Source organism: Thalassophryne amazonica, chromosome 5 (assembly GCF_902500255.1).
Source record: "Thalassophryne amazonica chromosome 5, fThaAma1.1, whole genome shotgun sequence".
NCBI classification, from domain to species: domain Eukaryota; kingdom Metazoa; phylum Chordata; class Actinopteri; order Batrachoidiformes; family Batrachoididae; genus Thalassophryne; species Thalassophryne amazonica.
Window position 1 is genome coordinate 2142178 of NC_047107.1, and position 15157 is coordinate 2157334.

General features: G+C 40.9%; 1 protein-coding gene across 2 annotated transcripts in view; it reads right to left on the reverse strand.

Annotated features, from left to right (window-relative positions):
- Window positions 1-15157, reverse strand: part of ppm1f (protein phosphatase, Mg2+/Mn2+ dependent, 1F) — a 151564-nt gene that overhangs the window by 78767 nt on the left and 57640 nt on the right. For both annotated transcript variants that reach the window (XM_034169650.1, XM_034169649.1), the window contains exon 2: window positions 7418-7680. In XM_034169650.1, coding sequence (XP_034025541.1) covers window positions 7418-7584 — 167 coding nt within the window. In that variant the 5' untranslated portion in view covers window positions 7585-7680. The remainder of the gene's footprint in view (window positions 1-7417; window positions 7681-15157) is intronic.

Here is a 15157-nt window from a genome sequence, read left to right on the forward strand (position 1 = left end):
ACAGCATGTAAAGGCACATGACCTGCCATCTCCTCCACGAGTCCATCACGTAACCCATCACATGCGTCCCGGCAGGACAGGTCAGGTCCTCCGCCCCCGAATGTCTTGTACAAAAAATAGTGTCAATTGCGTTCAGAGACCACTTTAACAGATCCATTTTTGTCGTTTTCCAGAAGAGCAAAGCTGCAGCCTCACAGACAACACGCCACAGAAGCAGGAAAGATAAGGAGGGAGGGAGAAGAGAAAAATGCGTCCGTCTCGGCCAAGTGCAAGCTGGCAAAAAAAAAAAAAAAAAAATATATATATATATCTATATATATATATATATATATATATATATATATATATATATATCTATATATATATACACCGCGTTACGGGGACTGGGCAGCTCAACCCTCCCCCAACCTTAACCAAACACGAAGCCCCATTATACAAAACCCCAACAAATGAAATAACACCCTCACCGAAACCAAATGTCCTCCAAGTGGAAAACAAAAACCCGTGATGAACCCGGTCAAACGCATTCTCCTGATGAAGTGACCCCAGTATTGCACAGATCAAACAAATCCCTCATCAAAAAGATTGTCCATAATAGTCCTATCGGGCACACAATAAGACTGGTCCTTGTGAACAATAAAATCCAAGACACCTTTTAAACTGTTCACCAGTAGCCTAGAAAAAAAGTTTATAATCCGCAAAGAGAAGTGCAACCCGTCTCTAGTTCTGCAATAGGGTAAGATCCCCTTTCTTAGGCAGGAGGGACAGAACAGTGCGGCGACAAGAACTGGGCAAGTAGGCCGCCGCAATACTCTCCAGCAACACCTCCAGAAGATCAGCACCATGAGAGACCCAGAAATGCACAGAAAAATCTACTGGGAGTATGTCGATCTCAGGACATTTCCCAGATGCCATCTACTGCACTTCATCCAGTTCATCCAGCGTGATGGGGGAGTCTAAGTTCTCTCGCTCCGAGGCCACCAGTCGAGGGAGATCTCGCAGAAGGTCAGCTGTACAGGCCCTGTCACACTCCATAGCACCGTAGAGAGCCGAGTAGAAGTCCATAGCATGTCTCCGCATCTCCGCCGAATCACTCGTCACCCGTCCGTCAGGAAGGCGAAGACAGATCATCTCCTTCTGATGAGAGGTCCTCTTCTCCAGACTGAAGAAGAAGGAACTGGGTGAAAGGGCCCTCACCATCGCCCCTTTCACCCTTTCCTGTAACAGAGCACCCAGTACCGCCCTCTTCCGCTGCCGCAGGCCTATGTAGGTTGGCCTGAATGTCCATAATGTCCTTCTCCAGTGTTGCCACGGCTACCTTGGCCCTTGCTGTAGAATAGGAAGTGTACTGTTGAAACAAAACCCAAACCTGAGTTTTGCCAGCTTCCCACCATTGACTCACTGTCCAAAATGTCCCCTTCCTACCCCTCCAGAAACCCCAAAAAGACTCAAATAAATCACAAAACGCCCTGTCGTGCAAAGGTTTGGTGTTGAATTTCCAGTAAGTGTTGAACCTCTGAGTGTGAGTGGAATATTTCTGTGATGAGATGATGATCTGAAAAACCAACTGGCTGAATTAAACTCCTGCATCATCTGTTCCTGAATGAGTGTAACATATAAATCCGGTCAAGTTTGACTGCAGATACCAGCCCATCTGAAACACGAACCCATGTGTCATTGTGTGCATAAATATTTGTAAACACCATGGTCAACCCCTCGAGCTGAGCCCTGACCAACAAAACCCGACCCTGCACAATCTTAGTGGTGGATAAAACAGTGAAGTCGAGGAGAAAACAAAACCGCCACTCCAGCACTGATGTTGGAGCCATGACTCTGATAAAAAGGTCCCCTCCACCACCGTGCCCAGTCCACTTCATTATCGGCATCAGAGTGAGTCTCCTGCAGGAACAACACCTGTAACCCCTTTTGTTCAAAGAGCTCAGAGACCAAAGGCCTCCTCCGGCCGTCCCTGCCACCATTCATGTTCAAAGAGCCCACCTTCAGATACTGTATGTGGACTGCGTGGAGAGAGAACAGAGAGAAAGACAGAAGGAGAAGATAGAACACCCGGTGAGACACACTCAGACTATCTGGTGGATTTACGACCCTTGAGACCTCGTCCCCGCTTGGACAGCGATTCCTTCCGCAAAGCCATGATCCATCCAGCAGGTCCAAGCCAAGGATCTTCAACAACACTTTCTCAGATTTATCAAATTCCTCTGTGTCGGGAAAATAATCCGCAACTTTCACTGATTTACCAAATGAAACATCCAGAAAACTGTTGATGTCCTACAGTGTGTACAGATCACTGCTGTGAGAGAAGGAACCAGTGGTGGACATGCTGGAGTCCGAATCATAATCCATGTTGTCATCATTCATACTTTGACTCAGTAGGGGTTTGGGGTCCGCTGGGCCCAGTGTCTCCCTGTCAGCCCGTTCACCCTGTCCAACGGTGACTTAGGACTCAGCCGCAGCAGAAACATCAACCAGATTCATGTCAGAACCGTCAGTCACTGCAGCATCAGTCAACCCAGAATGTTCATTTGTCAGCTGATTAGCAGTTACACTGACAGCTTCAGGCTCAGAGACACTGTGCTGAGGAGAAACGGCCTCCTCCTGCATGCTGGGCCCCTCCCCCAGACCAGACACCGACACGACGCCCCAGACACATGGCATTTGTGCGGACACACAAGACGTTTGTGACCGACGTCCCCACATTCCAAACACTTCATGCTTCCTGAACTGGCATAAACCATGTAAAAAGAGTCCTCATGTTTTACAGCTGCTTTAATTTCAGCAAATTGGTATCGATTAGGTCAAAATTGATGATTGGCTCATGGACTGGAATATATTTTTTTTAGGGCTGGGCAACGTTAACGCGCTAATGTTGTGTTAATTACTGAGGTCATAATCGCCGACAATTTTGTTCCTCCCCTTAACGCTGCAGGTTTTTTTTTTTTTTTAAGCCTTTTATGACTGTTGCCTTTTATTTTGAAAGCGTCAGTCGGGAGCGAGTTTATGCTGCTGCTTCCTGCTGATAGCTGAGTTCACACAGAAAACGACACGAGGATCGGGAAAAGTACAGGCTATGCAATGCACAACAAAACAAAATGCAGAAAGACGCCGAACTTTTGAATGGACATTTTTGGTACAAAGTTCTACAGGATCAGGCCCGGATCCAGACCAGTTTGGACCGATGCAGCTGCATCGGTCAAATTCTTTTTACGCATCGTTCGTCATCGGTAAAAAAAAAAATCATGAATAATCCTGAATAGTGCCGAACATGTCCCCGCAGTGAACACAGCTTTTCGGTGGTTTTCATGTCAACCTATAGTCCATAAATTATACGGATTTTTTCCGAGTTTCAGAGTCATACGACGTACAAATAAAGTCGGATATTCAGGGTTTGGTCTGCAGCGGGTCAGTAATCAACCATTTCTGCAGCGCGGCTCCACTTTGAAACCATGAACCTTTGAAGCAATGCTTCGATCCAGTAGCTCTTTGGTTCTTTGATTCACTGCTCTTCAGAAACTGCAAGTCTGCTTCTTAACCCTCTCAAAGCCATTAAAATATCGTCAGTCACTTTTGTGTTGATTAAAGTCACTAACTGGGACTCTTGTCTTGTTGCTGTCAAGAAAAGAGAATCGTCCTCCGTTCCGTTCACACAGCTTGAAATGTTGCGCGGCCGAGAGAGAGTCCAGTCAGAGTTAATAACTTCAAAATGAATCGCTGCTTTAAATAAAATGACACCTCTTACAAACGTTGTAATACAGACAAGAAACTACAATCGACTAAAACGTTTTTTTCCTCCCAAAATGAAATGTGCTGTATTTCTTTATAAATTACATCCTGAAGTGGAAAGACATTTATGCCAATAATATCTGAAAGGAAATGCTTTTGACAAAAACTACAGATTTTGTGTATTCCCATTTATGTCCAGAGATCAAGGATTCACCATGTAGAGTTTATTATGTCCAAAGTTTAAGGATCCAGTGACCAATTTCATATTTATTTACTTTAAGACTCAATAAAATGTTCAGTTTCAATTCAATTTAATCGGCTTATAAAGTGCCAATTAACAACAAAATCTAAATATACTAAAACAAATACAACACAATTTTACACATATCAAATTGTGGTATGTTTACACTTGTGACGTATTTGTTTTAGTATATTTAGTCCTGGACATGATGAATATTGTTACCTGCTGGACTGTTTCTAATTTTGATTGTATCAATGGAAAATGTCTTCTGTGAACTGTCTGTATCTCAATATATTAAGAATATATGCAGTCAAATTGTTATTGATTTTATCAATTAAAAAAAAATCATATATAGCTTCAGGTATAATTGAAAGATTTGGGCAATAAATTTGATCCTGTTTACAGTCAATTTTTGTTATACTCGTAGTGTTTTTTTAGGACATCATATTTATACAAATAAGAAGTGTTCACTATGGTCCATGAAGTATAATAAATACATAAAAAAGTGTGACAGTGTATGTTGCACACGAATAAAAGAATGAAGATTACTGAATAACGACGAGTATGATTTTTATTTTATCATTGGGCAAAATTGCATCTGTCAGATTTTCACTCTGGATCCAGCCCTGAGGATGGCGCATTGGAGAAAAGCAAAGTTATCTGTAATCATTGCAACGCAGAAATTGCATTTCACCAAAGCTATACAAGTCTCAGGTACCACCTCAATGGTTACTGCTTTTTTATTTATTTATTTTTACAGATTCTCATTTTGAAATGAAACAGGATAACAAATGACATGCCAGTGGTTTTATATTTGATTTCATTAGAGTGTTTCAGTTGAAATTTACATTTTCAAATGCAACGTTCATTTACATTTTCAAATAAAACTGTGCTTGTAAGCGGCTTTTGAATTCATTTTTGTGCTTCACATATACCATATAATGCGATTAAAATTTTTTTTTTTGTTTGCCCACCCCTAATTTTTTTTGACCCTTGTAGGTCATTAGAGGTCAGTTGCAGGATGCACCTGAAGATGACTGTTTCATGCTTTTATTATTTTATTTTGCGGTGCCGCTCCACTAACTGCTGAGGAAAGTGATGTCATTGTCTCTCAGCTCAGGACTAAATAAATGAAACAGGCTGGCATTTGTAACTCTGCCCCACTGCAGAGGTCTGAGAGACTGGGGGCAGGGCAAGTGGTCTCAGACAGCAGAACCCATCCTCTGTGTGAAAAACAGCAAATTAAAGTCAGCCACTGGGTTCATGTCCCGTAATTTTCCAGATATTGGACACTTGGACCAGACACTTGGTCTCCAGCTGTGGTCCTGGACAGTTCCGACCCTGCAGGTTTTCCATGTCTGCCTGCTCCAGCTCCTGAATGGCTGAGCGTTATGACCCTGTAACGTGGGTGCAGGGAATAAACAGCGGAGTAGGGAGTGTTTAAAAATGTTGACAGATGTGGACCATGGACAGACAATGTAACAACGGCGCCACGCCGTTATACTGCCATCTAGCACCGCCATAGTGTGGTGTCATCTCATGATGTTTTGTCGGGACACTTGAAGGGAATCTAACAGCGCTCAAACCTGCTTTTTGGGGGAAATTTCACATAAACAACTTCAGCTCTTTATTTTATCCTTTATTACATCCAGAGGACACAAACCATGATGAAACACAAGCGTTATGTAATCCCTATGCTGTTAGGCACGGGGAATGGGTTAGGACCAGTTCTAGATTCACAATGGAGTGGTGTGCAATTCAAAGCTAGAGCCAAAGACAACTTAAAATCAAAAAGCTTCCTTTATAAAAACCCTTTTTTACCTCACTGTTTGAAATAAAGTTCTGTTAAGGTTTTATTTAGTTTCAATCAAAGCTCCATGTATGACCGGTCATTTTATTTCAAGTGGTTGTAGTTTAAACCTATTTTATGTTGCTTTAATTTACATTTGAGCTTTGTTTTAGGTTTATACTACTTGACTGTATCAATTTCATAACAGTATTTGTCACTCTGTAATGACACCTTATGTATGCTTAGAAGTACACAAAACAAAATCAATCAAGAAACATTCAAATGACAACAGTTAATGCAGAGCAAAATCAAATAAATAGTTTTGCTAAATGTCCAAAAGCTTGCAAAGTCTCACTTGTCTCTTTTAATCCTTTTGTATCTACCCAAACCTTTGTTCGATAATGAGTAAGGTCCTGATGCTCAACGGGCAGCACGCGCGCCTTGTGCAGCTCTGCTGATGGATCCAGGGATTTGTCTGTTGAGTGGCTCGCCTTGCTCGTCAACTCAGGTCTGAGTCCAAGTCTAGGGAATGGGGTGGTTCTCGGGTGCCGTTTCTCTGCTCTCCTCGGTCTCAGACAGAGGTTTAAGTGTCTCTTTGTAACAAGGAGGAGTGCACTGGTTACAGGAGTGCCATCAGACACACTTTTTACATTTTCACCAAACTTTAGTCGTTTTCTGAGTGGTTTTGATAGTAAACTGCTGCTCTGCGTCTCTCTGCTGGCTGCGGGTGCACTGGGCCTCGGCGGGGGGGCATGCTCTGGGTTAACGTTTCTTTACTATTTCTTTTTGAAATAAAATAATAACCTATGAATTATTTATGCAGTAACTAATTAGCGACAGCGACACAAACGGCAGCGTCACCAGATGTTAGAATCCAAAATCCAAGACTGTGAAAAAAATTAAGAGTTTTGGGTGAAGTGTGTCGCCTCCTGTCTCTCTGTACAGCCTCTGTAAATCTGAACCTCCACTTCAGAATGAAAGCTCACAAGTTTGGTTATCAGATGAAGCAGTGTTTGTTTCACTGTCTGTCAGCCATCTGGATGTTTCTGCTTTTCCTAAAATGTGCATCACATGCTGACAAATGCTGACAAATGCAGAGTAAAACGCAGAGTAATAAGACGTTTTCCAGAAATGCACCCGCTGACTCGAGAAGGAAAGCTGGACCTTTGGTTTTTCTATTTTTATTTTTTGACAGTATAGAGGGACGTCAAAATCTGAAGCACAAGGACAAGGTGAGATTTTCACAGTGAACGCCCTCAGCCTGCTGATACTGTGACTTGGGAATTCAAACTTTTTAAATTGAAAATGGTGCAGTGGAAATGTGTAAAAACGATATTTTAAATTGTCTTTCTGTACATTCTTTTTTCTTTCAAATACGTTTATTGCACATTTGTAACATACAGTGTGTCAACGAAACACGAGCATTTTAGATTAATTTGACAAATTACAATTCAGCACATAATCAGACCAGAAACAGAACTAAAAGATTTTCATTTTTGTCTTAGGGCTTCTGGACACAAGGTCAGCTCGGACGCCGAATGGAAGCGTCGCGCATGGTGATAGTTCCCAACAGCACTGCTATACTAAACATTTCTGGGGAGAACCCTTGTTTTGTAACACTCCTGTTCTTGTTGCTCTCGTCTTACCTGCCGGCCAGCATCTTCAGCCCCACGTCCAGCACTTCTCCTTCCAGCTCTTCCAGGGAGAGTCTGGAGCTCGCTCCCCGTACCGGCAGGCAGCCGCCTTCCGGCACAGCTGCCGGGAATTCCTCCACAAACCGCTGCAGAAAGTGACGGGCCTGTTCCTCTTCCATGCCACCGATCCTGGAACCAGACGACCCACCAGGTAAGTAAACCAGGGGTCAGAGGACACGGGTGCAGGAAGCGTCACTCAGCGCCAACTTCAAATGCTGTGAAACAATAAATGCAGCGTAAGTCATGGAAAACTGCACCACAAGCTATCAGATACACATAGGAAACCGGGAAAAAGACTGGAACCGCAGCCCAGGTCCAATCCGCCTCGTGACGGGCAGCACACTGGCTGCTGTGGCCCGTTTGTACAAAACGGTCCTAGAAACGGTCCAGGACCTGCAGGTGAACTCAAAGGTTTAGCGATATTTTCAGAATGTCAATTAAAAAATAATCATTTAGAAATGTCAGCGTTTCTAGAGTGACTAAATTTTGCTGCTGAGTTTGTCCCGTCACAGCAACACTCACGGCAACGGAAGAACGCGGCCGCCAAATCTTGGTCGCTTTTATTAACATCTCCTATAACTCTGAACAAGCTCTTTGCTCACGTACCTTGTCACCTATTTTAGAATATCATGTCACAGTTTCTGGACATCATGTGACCTGTAACAGCGGAAAAAACATTTCAATTGCCATTTTTCAATCACCCAAAAAACACTTCACGCAAGCGATATTGGAGTTAATGAACTTTGCACAGTTTGGAGGATGATGGAAACTCACTGCCACTCGTCCTCCGCTGGAAACAGAACACCAGTCGGAACAGATACGGGAATTAACCAACATTTATCTACAACATTTAAAAAGCCCAATATTTATGTAGCTCACATTCTGACCGACAGCCTGTTTCTCTTTATAGCCATATTACTTAAATGTAATTATTTGCACAGCCCGAACACAGTCCGACTCAGGCTGAGCGCCATCACTCTCAGAAAATTTAACAAATGTTGCAAACAATCACCATCTAATCTAGTTAAGGCAAAGCCTTTGACTCAACATTGACATAAGTTGATGTAAATTTTGAAGACTGCTCAGGATGTGAATTTCAACAAAATATTTATTAAGATGGGCGAGGACACAGGCGATCACAACTTGATCGCAACAAAAGTCAAATACATTTGATGCAAATAAATAAATGGGCAGGAAACATGGCCTAGAATAAAATATTCTTAATTCTGTATGTTAATGTCACACTTACAGTAGTGTTCAGAATAATAGTAGTGCTATGTGACTAAAAAGATTAATCCAGGTTTTGAGTATATTTCTTATTGTTACATGGGAAACAAGGTACCAGTAGATTCAGTAGATTCTCACAAATCCAACAAGACCAAGCATTCATGATATGCACACTCTTAAGGCTATGAAATTGAGCTATTAGTAAAAAAAAAAAAAAAAAAAAAGTAGAAAAGGGGGTGTTCACAATAATAGTAGTGTGGCATTCAGTCAGTGAGTTTGTCAATTTTGTGGGTCAAACAGGTGTGAATCAGATGTCCCCTATTTAAGGATGAAGCCAGCACCTGTTGAACATGCTTTTCTCTTTGAAAGCCTGAGGAAAATGGGATGTTCAAGACATTGTTCAGAAGAACAGCATAGTTTGATTAAAAAGTTGATTGGAGAGGGGAAAACTTATACGCAGGTGCAAAAAATTATAGGCTGTTCATCTACAATGATCTCCAATGCTTTAAAATGGACAAAAGAAAAACCAGAGACGCGTGGAAGAAAACTGAAAACAACTATCAAAATGGATAGAAGAATAACCAGAATGGCAAAGGCTCACCCATTGATCAGCTCCAGGATGATCAAAGACAGTCTGGAGTTACCTGTGAGTGCTGTGACAGTTAGAAGACGCCTGTGTGAAGCTAATTTATTTGCAAGAATCCCCCGCAAAGTCCCTCTGTTAAATAAAAGACATGTGCAGAAGAGGTTACAATTTGCCAAAGAACACATCAACTGGCCTAAAGAGAAATGGAGGAATATTTTGTGGACTGATGAGAGTAAAATTGTTCTTTTTGGGTCCAAGGGCCACAGACAGTTTGTGAGACGACCCCCAAACTCTGAATTCAAGCCACAGTTCACAGTGAAGACAGTGAAGCATGGTGGTGCAAGCATCATGATATGGGCATGTTTCTCCTACTATGGTGTTGGGCCTATATATCCCATACCAGGTATCATGGATCAGTTTGGATATGTCAAAATACTTGAAGAGGTCATGTTGCCTTATGCTGAAGAGGACATGCCCTTGAAATGGGTGTTTCAACAAGACAATGACCCCAAGCACACTAGTAAACCAGAAAAATCTTGGTTCCAAACCAACAAAATTAATGCCTCGCAGATGTGAAGAAATCTTAAAAAACTGCCAATTTCATAGCCTTAAGAGTGTGCATATCATGAATGCTTGGTCTTGTTGGATTTGTGAGAATCTACTGAAGCTACTGGTACCTTGTTTCCCATGTAACAATAAGAAATATACTCAAAACCTGGATTAATCTTTTTAGTCACATAGCACTACTATTATTCTGAACACTACTGTAAATGAATTTTCTGGCTCAGATTTAAAGAATATCGCAGATTCTTGGTTAATTTTGATGTTGTCACAGATGACAGCCGACAGAAATCTGAGTGGCGCTAAGTGGCCAATTTGGGCATTACGCACTACTTACTTACTTTGAAATCCGAGACGTGTTTTCAGTCTATTGACTCAGTGGCACATCCGGACACTCCATCTTAGCAACACGGCTGTCGTGATGATAATCAAGCTTGTGGATTGTTTAAGTAGGCGACATTTTAATTAGATGATTAGAGTTTTTACATTTTAACCACTGTTTTTGTTTTTTTTTTTTAATGCCTGGGTGATGCGAGGCAGTGGGTTGGACCAACAAAGCCACAAAGAAAATTAAAATTATTCACAATATTAAAAAATATAATGCAATATTACAATACCCTCGGCCATATAAGCATTGTGTTCTGTATAATTTGCAGTTGTTTAAGTAATTATTAAGTTCTGCAACCAGACTGTGACATCACGGTGCAGCTCTACTCTGATTGGCGGTCAGCCCCGCCGCTCAAAAATTAAACTGAATGCTACTGTCTGCTAAATGTCTTTTAAATGACTTCAGATGTATTACTGGGTTCTAAAAACAGTATTCTCACTTTTAGAAGTGTTTATTTCTCAGCCTAGAAACACCGGCTGTGGAGGACGGCTTTTGGACTGTGGCTAGGTGGAGGAAACCCCGTAGGGCTTGGTGCCTGGTTGTGGTACCACGATCACACTCGCCACTGCAAACTGTGAATCAGTTCTCGCCCTTGGATTTGCCTGATGTGAATCCTCTGAGCCCACTCCAATCTCAAGGCCGAAACACCGGACTTTAGTGAAAGGGGATTCTATCACCCGCAAAGTCAGGTTACAGACACCGGCTTGCGTTAAATGTATTCCTGGAGCCAGAGCTCCTGACACTGCATCCCATCTTAGGGTGCTGACGCTGCAGAGGGGAAGACAGACGAAGGAACATGACATGAGATATAGTCACATAGTTATTCACAGCAATGATGTCTGGTTGAAGCACTCAGAGGTCACACAAATGGACACAGAGAGGAATTGTGACCTTGCCAGAAAGATGTGTCAGCATGGATTAAGGCCTAGTTCAAAAATAATGAAGCCTAACTGCTGATTTGCATTGCATTTGTCATGAACAAGCCATTATTTTATTTAGCACCATCCAGATGTATCTGTGAGTTGCCTATAGCCTCTTTGACTGGTACTGAAAATTTTATAGAAAACATTCTGCACGGTTCCAGAGATACGCATGAAATTTACCCCCAAAATAGCACTTGTTTTCATCAATTCTGTGTGACATTGATATTATCATTGTCACATTATCATTTAAAGCATTATCATTTAAAGTTTGATTGATTGATTATTTATTTCGAGCTTTACAAAAAAAGCATTTCTTTGACATTTACATTTACCCACATTGGGTTGAAAAGAACAGGAAATACATACGTACGTACATACATACATACATGCACATTTAACCCAAAAAGGGGTGGGAAGAAGACAAGCTTATTTAATCCCACCCCCCAAACACCCATACGTTATTACCACTACCGAGTGTGACTAATATGCCTTCTTTATTATTATGTAATTGATATCATATATTAGTGATAAATATCTATAATAATAATAATAATAATAAAAATACCCACCATAATAGTTAGTAATAATGACAAAAATAATATTATTATTGTCAATCAATTTTTATTTTATTTTTTAGTGATATTGCTGGTGTCATTCCTTAAATCATTTTCATATGTCAATAAGTTCCTCACATTTATTCAGAGAAAGACTATTTAGAAGAATTAATATTGTATGCGTCGATGGTAGTTCTCTCTCTCTCTCTCTCTCTCTATATATATATATATATATCAATCAATCAATCAATTTTTTTATATAGCGCCAAATCACAACAAACAGTTGCCCCAAGGCGCTTTATATTGTAAGGCAAGGCCATACAATAATTATGTAAATCCCCAACGGTCAAAACGACCCCCTGTGAGCAAGCACTTGGCGACAGTGGGAAGGAAAAACTCCCTTTTAACAGGAAGAAACCTCCAGCAGAACCAGGCTCAGGGAGGGGCAGTCTTCTGCTGGGACTGGTTGGGGCTGAGGGAGAGAACCAGGAAAAAGACATGCTGTGGAGGGGAGCAGAGATCGATCACTAATGATTAAATGCAGAGTGTATTAAAGAATTAACTAATTCTGAACTAATTAAACATAAATCAGTGTCTAATATTTAATACCCCTTTAATATTTTTTAATTCTTAAATTAAAGCGCATCCTTTTATGGTTTTTAATGCCTCAATTAAAGAAGGATTAAAAAATACCTGTATCTTTTGCACAATTATGGGAGGTTTTCTTCAATTTAGTGATTAAACATGAATATTTTAATACCCCTTTAATATTTTTTAATTCTTAAATTAAAGAAGGGTTAAAAATAACCGTCTCTCGGCTGTAATACCTGTTGCAGACACTAGGTGTGTGCATGTGTGTCTGTCTGGGTGTGTGTGTGTGTGTTAATTTCTCGAATAGTGTCCACTCGGATATTCCTCACAGGTCCAGAAAAAATGTTGATAAAGCAACGCGCACCGTCTCGAGCAGCGTGTGAAACAAAGGAATTCAGCCGAGAGGGCGGGACCACATCTCATTCAAGGCCTGCCCACAGGGAAATGACGTCACCGACACGCGTGAAAAAACTCACACATGCGCACGAGGGTTCAAGCATGATTGGTGTAATCGCACGTCATTCAAATCCATATAGTTAAAAAAAAATTAAAGGGTCGGTTTATTATCTAATAGACCACGTATTTGCTAAAAGTGATGAAGGACTTAAACAGAATTTTCAGTTTTCAAATTGCCTTTTTTTAACAAATGATAAAAATGACATATTTACAAATATAGATTTATTTGTAAATTATTTCTCAGTTTCAGTAACTGTGTTTGTGTGTGTGTGACCTGCGCAGTGGAGGTGTCACACTGGATGGACTTTTATAACATAGTAGAGAAGCTTGAATCTTTGGTTGAAGCTTGAATGCTTTCGCAATGAGAGGATTACGGGCCTTTTTACAAGGTGTCTGGCCTGGAGGGACGTGATCGAAGGGGATTTCTATAAAAAAAAACAGCGGACCACATCTCATTTAAGCATCGGACGACGGACCAGCATGAGCTCGTCAACCTCCCCCAACGCACCGGCCGATGACATTACTTGTGACTGCGCACTCGCCTGTGGAAGAGACTCGCCATCCCCGGGGCAGGCCTGGACGAGATCCGCCGAGCTGGTCCAGGACTGGCGCCAGAAGGCTTCACGGACCCGCGGCGGGTACGAGACCCTGTGGGGAGTTCAGCTCGAACCGGTCTGGGGTGAGATCCATCCTTCTCAGGCGCTTTCTAGCCCGGGAGGCGTGGGCTCTCTTCCCGCTGTCATGGAGACCGCGAGTCCGGGAGAGGTACAAGACCTCGAGCGGGCTGAGAAATACGCCACATCTTACGCATCAGACTGGCCAGACGGGTTCCTCTCAGAGGAATTCCTGAAAATGGTGAAAGTCGGCGTGGCCCACTTACTTTTGGCTGTGATCAAAAGTTACAGACAAAAACTCTGTTACGGGTGTGAGATCGATCACCCCAGCCAGCGCCAGCACGAGTGCCTGGACCCATAATCCTCTCGTTGCAAAAACATTCAAGCTTCAACCAAAGATTCAAGCTTCTCTACTATGTTATAAAAGACCATCCAGCGTGACACCCCCGCTGCGCAGGTCACACACACACACACACACACACACACGCACACACACACACACACACACACACACACACACACACACACACACACACACACACACACACACACACAGTTAGCGTCTGCAACAGGTATTACAGCCGTGGGGTCATGTTTCCGTGAGGAGCTCTATGCCTGGGTATTTGACCGTCTTGCTGCAAAGACTTACAGCCGTTACAGCCGAGAGACGGTTATTTTTAACCCTTCTTTAATTTAAGAATTAAAAAACAGAAAAGGAGACGCATTAATTTAAGAATTAAAAAATATTAAAGGGGTATTAACATATTCGTGTTTAATCACTAACTTGAAGAAAACCTCCCATAATTGTGCAAAAGATACAGGTATTTTTTAATCCTTCTTTAATTGAGGCATTAAAAACCATAAAAGGACACGCTTTAATTTAAGAATTAAAAAATATTAAAGGGGTATTAACATATTCGTGTTTAATCACTAACTTGAAGAAAACCTCCCATAATTGTGCAAAAGATACAGGTATTTTTTAATCCTTCTTTAATTGAGGCATTAAAAACCATAAAAGGACACGCTTTAAGAATTAAAAAATATTAAAGGGGTATTAACATATTCGTGTTTAATCACCAACTTGAAGAAAACCTCCCATAATTGTGCAAAAGATACAGGTATTTTTTAATCCTTCTTTAATTGAGGCATTAAAAACCATAAAAGGACACGCTTTAAGAATTAAAAAATATTAAAGGGGTATTAACATATTCGTGTTTAATCACTAACTTGAAGAAAACCTCCCATAATTGTGCAAAAGATACAGGTATTTTTTAATCCTTCTTTAATTGAGGCATTAAAAAACAGAAAAGGAGACGCATTAATTTAAGAATTAAAAAATATTAAAGGGGTATTAACATATTCGTGTTTAATCACTAACTTGAAGAAAACCTCCCATAATTGTGCAAAAGATACAGGTATTTTTTAATCCTTCTTTAATTGAGGCATTAAAAACCATAAAAGGACACGCTTAATTTAAGAATTAAAAAATATTAAAGGGGTATTAACATATTCGTGTTTAATCACTAAATTGAAGAAAACCTCCCATAATTGTGCAAAAGATATGGGTATTTTTTAATCCTTCTTTAATTGAGGCATTAAAAACCATAAAAGGACACGCTTTAAGAATTAAAAAATATTAAAGGGGTATTAAATATTAGACATTGATTTATGTTTAATTATTTCAGAATTAGTTAATTCTTTAATACATTAAAAAAGATCTAGGTATTTTTTTTAATCGTTCTTTAATTCATGAAATAAAATGACAAAATATTAGACCCGGGTGGGAGGGGAG